General features: G+C 43.9%; 1 protein-coding gene across 2 annotated transcripts; it reads right to left on the bottom strand.

Moving 5' to 3' along the window:
- Nucleotides 1-329: 329 nt before the first annotated feature.
- Nucleotides 330-9,573, bottom strand: C1H16orf54 (chromosome 1 C16orf54 homolog). 2 transcript variants are annotated; one of them, XM_043976409.1, is made up of 2 exons: nt 9,253-9,573; nt 330-2,070 (listed from the first exon to the last, which is right to left on the bottom strand). In XM_043976409.1, the coding sequence occupies exon 2, from the start codon at nt 1,984-1,986 to the stop codon at nt 1,327-1,329; it is 660 nt and encodes a 219-aa protein (XP_043832344.1). In that variant the 5' UTR covers nt 1,987-2,070; nt 9,253-9,573; the 3' UTR covers nt 330-1,326. The 2 variants fall into 2 exon arrangements, with proteins under 2 accessions (XP_043832344.1, XP_043832343.1); XM_043976408.1 differs by lacking the exon at nt 9,253-9,573 and adding an exon at nt 3,042-3,175.
- Between the last annotated feature and the right edge of the window lie 469 nt (nt 9,574-10,042).

Consider the following 10,042-nt stretch of genomic DNA (forward strand, 5'->3'; position numbering starts at 1 on the left):
ACTTTAGCTTCCCTACCTTCTCATGTAAATACCATCTTGATCTTGGGGCAGCTAGGTGGCACAGTGTATAAAGCACTGGCCCTAGATTAAAGAGGACCTGAGTTCAAAACTCACCTCAGATAGATACTTACTAGCTATGTGACCCAGGGCAAGTCACTTAACCCTAATTGCTTTAAACATCTGGGGCCATCTACATACACACATATATATGTATATATGTATATATATATATATATATATATATATATACACACATACACACACACACACACACATATATATATACATACACACACATATATCTTGCCACTGGACCCAGATGGCTCTGGAGGAGAGAGTAAGGCTGGTGACCTTGCACAGTCCTCCCTCACTTAAATTCAATTCAGTGCAAGTCATGACATCTGTCATGGTTCTCTTCAAGAATGAAGGACAGACAACAACAACAATCTTGATCTTAGCTGATCTTAGCTTGTCTGGGCCTTCCCTCATCTCTCCTTCATGAAGACATGGTGGAAAAATGCCTGACCCGGAAGTTAGGAGACCTAAGGTCTGACACACCCTGGTTATGTAACTTCAGGCAAATTCCTCTCCTTCCTGGGCTGCAGTTACTTCATCTATGAAATGAGAGGGATAAACATGACAGTCTCTAAAATCCCTTCTAGCCCTAAGAACTAGAACAGAACTAGAGTCAACCATTTGTCTTCTGTCTATCATACAATAACATTGAGAAGTATCCACATTTACAGGTCATGAAAGTAAAATTGCTTTTGTCTACAGAAGGGGAAGTCATATGTGCTTGGAAAAAGGTCTTGGAAAGCGGTAAGGGGCCCAGGAAGTTGGCAAAGAACAGCAGGGGGGAGACTGAGTACAAGGGAAAGGAGGGAAAGAGAATTGTCCATTTCCTTTGTTTCACACACCTGACGTTCTTGCTCTGGTGACTGCAGTTACACTAGCATCTCTGTACATTTAACTCACCACTGCCAGTCATTCAAGTTAGAAGTGGCACCGCCCCATCTCACAGTGAGCTGAGGATCCATTTGGCTCCACCTGAGTGAGCACTCTGTCCATGCCCAGCCTGACCCCACAGTCCACAAAGATGTCTTGATGTTCTTTAAAATACTCAGCACTCACTCCTTAAGGATCCTGTCTAGATCCCACCTCTCTGCTTGCAGGGATGGCCTAGGTAGGATCCAAAGGTGCGGTCCAGAGCCCTGCTTCCATGGGCCTCCGGTGTCCCATGACCCTCTGGAGGTTCAGCTTCCTATAGGCTTTCAATATGGAGGAAGTTCTCTTAGCAGGAGTGGGGCCGGCTCAACAGCCCATTGTTCAGGGGCCTCCGTGTACCCTGTTCTCTCTTCTCCAAAAAGCAGAGATCTGCTCCAAGGTTACCCGTGGCTGTACACCCCAGTCAGGCTCAGGGCTCCCAGGCCTCCGGATGCCATAAAATGGTGGGGCTAAGGGTTCTGGCTGTGGCTGTGGCTGTGGCTCAGACCAACCTACCAAACCAGTAATCCGAGGCCTTTCTTCCCAAGGATTTGCACTCCAGAATGTGCTGCTGGGGGAATCAGGGGCCTCGTGTGGAGCTGAGGGACAAAGAGGAGAATCTGGAATGTGGGGTGCTGTGGCCTGAACCGTCAAAGTACCCCCAAGAGTAGGGGGCTCAGTAACCTGGGGGTGCAGAAGAGGAGCTGTTGCACCATACCAATCTTCAGATCGTTCATGGGGTGTCCCCATGGGCTCGATCCACAGCTCCCCCCCTGGGCGCCAGACCAAGCTGGGCCCCTGGGGACCAGGATCTGATCTGAGAGAACGGCGGAAAAGGCATTCAGCCAGGACAGCTGTGGCCAGGAGGAAGATGGCAGCCACCAGGGCCAGGGCCAACATGATGGGGATGCAGGGTCCACACAGAAGGGGGGGCCACTGGGAAGGTTGGGGCATGACTGGGTCCTCCACTTGCCCAGGAGGCTGTTCCAGAACCGAAGACATCTGGGAGAGGGAAAATGGAGAGACAGAGATTGGGGAGACAGGAAGAGAGAAATAGGGAGGGAAAAGAAAATGAGAGAGAGAGGCCTACACAGATATATGAACAAAGACAGAGACAGAGGAGAGGGAAAAGGGGAGATGGGGAAAATGGAAAAGGGGGGAGGGGAGAAGAGACAAAGGAGGACGAGAAAGAGAAAGGGGAGAAAGACAGAGATAGAGAGAATGAGAGACAGAGGCAGAGAGAAGGGAAATACATCAGTATTTTGGATTCCATGTCCATTCCAGAAGTTAGGTGTCCCTAGCACTAGCATAGGAACCAGCTGGGTTCCTCTTCTCCCCCAGGGATCCTCATCCCCCACCTTGCTTAAGAGGAAATGGTGGGGGAGGGAAAGACAGAAATATCCTTCCGCCCCAGGGGCCCAGTCACTCTGCCTCTTCTCGTTGTCTACTGTGGTTTCTGCTCCTTTTTCCTGCTGTTTTTCTTGCTTTTTCTGTATGCCTTGGAGGTCTTTTTCCAAGTCTATCTCTCCTTTTGTTTTTAGTCCCTTTCATTATCTCTCCCTAAATTTGTGCCCTCATCTCTTTTTTCCTAGTCTGTCTCTAAGTCTGTCTTTCTGGGACAGATTGCTTCTCCAAGTCTAATTCCCATTCTCTGTGTCTCTGTTTTCGTTTCTCCAAGGTTGTCACTGTCTTACCCAGATGGCCTGTCTGTCTCTCTCTGTCTCTTCATCTCTTTTTCTTTCCATCTCAGGTTCTCTCTCCTTCTCTGTCTCTGTCTGTCTGTCTCTTTCTCCCTGTCTCTGCTCTGTATCTCTTGGGGTCCTGGTAATTTTCTCTCTGTGTGTCTCTTTGAGTCTCTCCAACTATCTTTCTGTCTCCATTTCTATGCCTCCAGGTCTTCCTGTTTCTACAAGTCAGTCTCTCTGATCTCTCTCTCTCTAATCTCTTTCTCTCTCTGATCTCTCTCTCTCTCTCTCTCTATCTCTCTCTCTCTCTCTCTCCAGTTCTTTTTCTGTCTCTAAGTCCCCCCAGCTCTCTTCCCGTCCCATGTTTCTCACCTTCTTTTCTTCAGATACTACACCAGCCTCTGTTCTCATCCGCTTTGAGGTATGATCACTTCAGTGCATGCCGGGAGGGAACTGAGTGGGGTGGGGTCCCCAGAAGAGCATAAAGAGGGCCCATTTGGGGCAGGCAATTGGGCAACTGTGACCCAACTCCCCCTGCCACCCTCTTCCTCCCAGGTGTTTCTATGGAAACAGGGTGGATGTGGTCACCCGTGGTAAAGAGCCATTTCCTGGGGTGAGGTGGCACCGGAAGAGGGAGTAGTTCTCTGCTCCCCAGTGTGAAAGGTTTTGTTTTGTTTTGTTTTTGCCTCTGTAGTTCTTTTGTTCTCAATTTCCTGATGCTAGAACCTTCTACTTTTTTTCTGGGTGCAGGGTCTGGGCATTTACTCAGAGGTTAGGAAGGGAAAGCAATCAGATTAGTCCTGAACCTTTGGAGATCCAAGGGCATCATGAGAAATCAGCTTGCCCACTTAATGGAGGTTGTCCTGCTACATATGTCTCTGCCCACGATGTCCTGTCCTTCCCCTCACCCTGATCCTCCCACTCTCACAAATTCTACTCTGTTCCTGACGCTAATCCTCACATTCCCACCTCTCTCCCTCTTGCTTCCCTAAACTCTAGATCAAGTCCTGGTGCTTTGGTTACTGAATGTTCAGGTTTCTAGGAGATGCAACAGAGAATGTCAGGATTCAGATTAGAGAGAGGTCATAAGATCATAGATTTAGAATTTAAAGGGACCTTAAAGGTGACCTAGTTCAACCCTGTCATTTTACATATTGAAGAAACTGAGGCCCAGAAAAAGATTATTTGCCCATACAGGTATTAAGTGCCAGAGTCAGGATTCAAATTCAGGTCCTCTAACTCTATATCCACTGTTCTTTACACTGTGTTATGATGCTCCACCTCCCAAAGGGCCCTAGCCAACTGTTCTATTCTTTGACAACCTGGAAAAGCTCCAGATTGGATCTGGACCTCAATTTGATTTCATCCTGACCCTGGAAGAGTATTCAGCTACCAGTAGCTTCTTCTTCTTCTTCTTTTTTTTTTTTTAGTGAGGCAATTGGGGTTAAGTGACTTGCCCAGGGTCACACAGCTAGTAAGTGTTATGTGTCAGAGGCCAGATTTGAACTCAGGTACTCCTGACTCCAGGGCCAGTGCTTTATCCACTGCGCCACCTAGCCGCCCCTACCAGTAGCTTCTAATAAAGATAAAATTACCAATAGCTGTTTATTAAGTAAGCATTTACTATATGCACAACTCTGTGCTCAGTGCTGGTAGGGAAACGCACCTAACCCTAGATGCTGAACTAGTTAATCTCTGGGGCTCTATTGAGCTCTGAAAATCTTACAACTGTGTATGGTTCTGTGGGCCATTGTGTCCAATATGAAGATAAAAGACACAGCCCTGACCTTTTCAGTACGAGGACCTTTGAGATGTCTTAAAACTAGTCGACGGGGCGGCTAGGTGGTGCAGTGGATAGAGCACTTGGAAAACATATTTTCCCTACACATGAACTCTTCATTTTACATGTAATGCAAATGTTTGTTCCCTGATGGTACACATGTATATATTTGGGGGAGAATGTGTTCCGAGTTTTTTAAGGGCAGAAGAATGTTCTATGGCTACATGTATTAGTTTGCTATTTCATTAAATATCCCTGCTTTAAACTAATTGTGTCCTCACAATTGACTGACAAGAAAAAAAAAATACATCAATAAGCTCTTACAGTACACATCAAACACATGAGCTCTCATAGTACAAAGATGCAGACCTAGAGGCTAGCCAAGAGGTGCTCCCTGGAATGCTATGTTCAAGCATGCCCCCTTTGTCCTTGTTGATTACCAGCCCTCTGTCTACTTACATCAGTCCCATGCTATCAATCTGCTCTGCAGACTGTTTAACTGCCAGCCTTTCCACATTCAACATGAATTCAGAGGGCTTCTCTCCCTGGAGCTGAAAGATATGGACAAACTGGATAGAAGAGTCTTTGCTACGAAAACAACTCTGAGGTACCACCTCAAATCTATCAGATTGGCTAACAGGACAGAAAAGGAAAATGATAAATGTTGGAGGGGATGTTGGAAAATTGAGACACTCATACATTGTTGGTGGAATTGTGACCAGATCCAACTATTCTGGAAAGCAATTTGGAACTATGTCCAAAGGGTAATTCCACTACTAGATCTGAATACCAAAGAGATAAAGAAAGTGTGTGGAGGGGGGGCAGACTTGTACAAAACTATTTTTAGCAGCTCTTTTAGTGGTGGCAAAGAATTGGAAGTTATGGGGATACCCATCAATTGGGGAATGAATGAAATACTATTGCACTACAAGAAATGAAGAACAGGTTGATTTCAGAAAAACTTGGAAAGACTTCTATGAACTGATGGAAATTGAAGTGAGCAGAATCAGGAGAACATTTTTACACAGTAACAGCAACATTGTACAATGACCAACTGTGAATGAGACAATTCCAAAGGACTCATGAGGAAAAATGCTATTCACATTCAGAAAGAGAACTCTTATAATTGTGAACACAGATTGAAGCATACTATTTTCACTTTTTTTCCATGGTTTTTTTCTTTTGTTCTGTTTCTTCTTTCATGATATGACTAATATGGAAATATATTTTACATGATTGCACATATGTAACCTATATCAAATTGCCTGCCATCTTAGAGAAGGGGGAGGTAGAGAAAAAATTTGGAACTCAAAAATGTTAAATGAATCTTAAAATTTGTCTTTATGTATGATTAGAAAAAATAATATTAAAAATGCAAATTAAGTTTCAAACTAGGAAAAAAGAGCAGTCTTTGCTTTAGCAAATTTTCTATCCAGGATCTGCAATGTGTCCAACACTGTGACCTCAGGATTCATTTTATGAGGACATATGAGACCAAATATAAGACAACTCACCCCCCCCCCCCGCCCTGCCTCCAGCTTCTTTCATTAGCCTCTTCCATTTGTCATTGTTGGACTACTTCAGTAACATGTCCTATCCAGAACTCAAAGTTTCCTTCCCATGGGGGCAAAGAGGCTGTTCTTCACTTCAGGAAGCAGATCCCTTGTTTTCACCCTCTCAAGTTTCAGTCCTCTCTCCTCTCCATCTCTGTTACTATTGTCTTTCCTCCTAACAAGCACTTTGTGTCATCTTTGGTTCCACCATCTCTCTGCAGGAATATTTTAAACTGTCTTGCCAGCTCCTGGTCCTCAATAGAGAGCCTAGTAACTAATTTCCACATATCATCCTCAACTTTTCTCTCCTTATGGATGCCGGAAATGGCTGTAGCACCAAACGATTGGCAGCCATTATTCCACCATACTTTTTCAGCAGGTCATTTTCCCAAACTGTCTTCCATAATTCCTCCTAAAAGTAACAGCCCCTGTAAGGTTTCTGACCCCACCAATGAGTGACACATTTTCAATGATTATTACAGATGCTGCACAGGGAATTGATACTGAAGATTAGCTAGTTCTGAGTAGTCCTTGATGAATTCAAGTTACCTGGCCCAGATGAACTATACCCCAAGAACTGAAAGACATTTCAAATGTGATTGCTGAACTACTGTCAGTGCTATTTGAAAGATTGTGGAGAATGTGATAGATGATTGATTGGACCCCTATTTTATTCCAATCAGTATTAATCAGTTTGCTATGATTCCATAGGGGTAGTGATTCTAAGTTCTGCATATCAGGCCCCAGAGCTGCAAACTGCAGATTGTAAATTTTCTTGCTTAATCATAGGAAGCTAACTAGAGGACCTCCACCCTTGTTTTTGCCTTGTTATAATGACCAAGCCCAGAGTGGCAGAGGTGACTCAATTACACGGAAAGTCCCCCAGCTATTTTTGTTGTCCCTCTTTCCCTTATCATCCCTCTATTGCCCAACATGGGGAGATGACCATGAGAACATAACCAATGAGTGACCCCAGTTGCCAGATTGAGGCCTGCCCTTCCACCAGCCCATTGACCCATTTAGATGTTTTGACATCTGTTCATCAGCCCACCTGCTCCTCAGTTTTGGTAGGACCTCCTGGAAGGTCAAGATAGGTCTGATAAGGTCTGCTCTCTAGCCCATTTGTGAACCAATGGGATTATGTATTTTGTGTAAACACTTCTGGAGGGACAAAGGCAAGGTCTATCCACCAATGAGATTTTGTATTTTTGGCCTACTTCACCAGTATTATCCAAGTAGCACTATAAAAGTAAGGTCCTGCAGGAAGTGGGCATCTCAGATGGTGAAAAAGATCTAAGGGCCACTTAATTAGAAGGGTCCATAGACCTTTTAATAAAGTGCCATTGGCTCAGAGCTCTGCCTCAGTATTTTTTCTTGCAGATTGGACAATTTTGAAGAATCTTCACAAGAAAAGAGGTTAAAGACGGTCAATAAACATTTTTAAACCCCTCCATCATGCCAGACACTGGACTAAGCATTGGGGATACCAAAAAAAAAAAAAAAAAAAGGTATGACAGTCCCTGCTTGCAAGGAGTTCACAGTCAAATGGATGAGACAACATGCAAACAACTTTGTACAAAAAAGCTAGATACAAAATAAATTGGAAATAATTAACAGAAGAAAGGCACTAGAATGAAAGGAAACCACAAAAGGAAGCCAGGAGGTGAAGATAAGGAGAAGGAGGAGTCCAGATATTGGGGACAGTCAGAAGAAATGTCCTACATATACCAAAAAATGTTCGTGGCATTCCTTTTTTTGTGGTAGCAAAGAACTGGAAACAAAATGGACTCCCATCGATTGGGGAATGTCTAAAGCTTTGGACTGAAAACAGATGAAATTCATGGGCATAAATGTTTTAAGCCTGAGTTCAAAAAATCAACTTCAAAAGCACAGAATGGAGAAAGCACAGTTGACTGGCAACTCATCTGAAAAAGATCTGAAGGTTTTAGTGGACTACAAGCTCAATGTGAAATAGTGTAAGGTGAGAGCCAAAAAGAGCTGATGTTATATTGCACTACATGGAAAGGCACAGCTAACAGAAATAATAAGGTGATAATTCATCTGTATTCTGCCCTGGTCAGACCATAACTGAAATTTTGTATCCAGTTCTAGGGGTGACATTTTAGGAAGGAAATTGATAAAACTGGAGGACATCTGAAACTGATCAAGCAGGGGAGAGATGGGCCCTGCATCTGTCTGTCCTATATTGATCTGTCGGAGAGGCTGAAGAAAAGTCTCAGAAGGGACATGATCACTGTGTTTCAGGATTTACAAGGCTGTCTGTCATATGGAGGAGGAATTAGGCTTGTTTTGTTTGGCTCCAGCAGGTGGATCCAGGAGAAATAGGGGGAAATGGGAAAAGCAGATTTAAGTTGGGTAGAAAGGAAAACTTCCTAACAGTTAACACTATCCAAAAGAGCAACGGGCTGCTTCAGTCGGCAGTGAATGGGCTTCTGCCCTTTGGAAGGGGGGAGCTATAGTGGAGGCTCATTCAGGGTAGGAAGGAGTTGTGCTGAATGTCCACTGGAGTCCCTTCCAACTCTGACATTCTGTGACCTCAAGCACAGCCTTCATTGTATCTTAGTCCAATCTCAATGAGAATGTACTGCAACAATACAGCACTATTCAACAATAATAGCAGTTATTAATGCTATAGCAGTGCAGACATATGCTATACCAAATAGAAACTGTACACGCCAAACTGGTTCTTTACATATCCATAGGATAAAGAGATATAGTAAAACAACTCTCCTGCTCAGGAAGGATTTCAATGAGAAACAAAACAAAAAACAAAAAACTTTTAACAATCAATTGTTGCCCAGAGGAGATAAATAGAAAGAAAGATATATACAGATAGAAATATTGATAGAGATGATATAGATATATTGTCCTTGCAACTTCAATCTAACCCAGTGATCAAATTGTCTTTAAAAAAAAAGCTTAAAAATTAAAATTGATCCCAGACAAAACTGTCACATAAATGTAACCAATTCTTTAGGGGTCTATAGGCAAGTCACCTCTTTACCGGCTACTCCCTGAGACTCTACTCAGGGCCCAGATTCAGGATCTTATAGATTAGCCTAACTCCTACCCCACTAGAAACTTCCTTGTCTTATATACATACAGTCATTAAAATATTTAGATATCATATTATAGAAAAGCAAACGTTTTACTTAGATTAGACAGGAAGACAATATTGTTTTTAAAAGTATTAGGCACAGATAACACAAACCACAGAAAATGTAATCACCTCCCAAGGTCAAGGTTCTTTTTTGTCTCACTCCCACTCAGGTACTCAAATGACTGGGTTGCTGAGAGTCCAGAGTCTTCTGATCCAGGGTCCTATAGCTTCAGCAACTTTAATCTAGGGTAAATGGAGCAGATGGGAGTAGGCCTTGCCCATCATTGGGGGGACATGGACATCTTCACAGCCTGCCAGAACATCCCCCCTATGTAGAAGGTAAAGTCTGTGCAGGGGTCTGCAAGAGCACCAGCAGCACTGAGTGTGCACACCAGGCATCAGCAGGGATAATGAAGCTTGGTCAATAGTAATATCCAACATCCAACCTTGGCAGGAGAGGAGGAGAATTCTCAAAGCCTCCAAAGCCCTGCTCAGCCCAAGTCTGGCAGTACACGCTCCCCGACTTGCTGCACCCATCATCCTCTCACCCTTTTTCCTTCATTATTACTTGAGAAAATCCATTCCTGTACATGCCACCAATCAGAGTCCTCACTGGTTTTTCATCATCAGTTGCTAAGCTCCTGATAAATGGCTTCCAACCTTCTCTCTCTCTCTCTCTCTCTCTCTCTCTCTCTCTCTCTCTCTCTCTCTCTCTCTCTCCCAGCCTTTTCAACAAGGCTCAGTTTTCATGTCAAAAAAGTGTCATTTTAGGGCAGCTAGGTGGCGCAGTAGATAGAGCACCGGCCCTGGAGTCAGGAGTACCTGGGTTCAAATCCGACCTCAGACACTTAACACTTACCAGCTGTGTGACCCTGGGCAAGTCACTTAACCCCAATTGCCTCACTAAAAAAAAAAAAAA

Source organism: Dromiciops gliroides, chromosome 1, assembly GCF_019393635.1.
Source record: "Dromiciops gliroides isolate mDroGli1 chromosome 1, mDroGli1.pri, whole genome shotgun sequence".
Taxonomy (NCBI): Eukaryota; Metazoa; Chordata; class Mammalia; order Microbiotheria; family Microbiotheriidae; genus Dromiciops; species Dromiciops gliroides.

Excerpts from the sequence above, each read along its gene's own strand:
- C1H16orf54 (XM_043976408.1), bottom strand. The coding sequence starts at position 3,080 with ATGAGAACAGAGGCTGGTGTAGTATCTGAAGAAAAGAAG. Across the intron at positions 2,071-3,041 it reads TAGTATCTGAAGAAAAGAAG|GCCTCTCTCTCTCATTTTCT; the intron begins GTGAGAAACATG and ends ATATCTGTGTAG.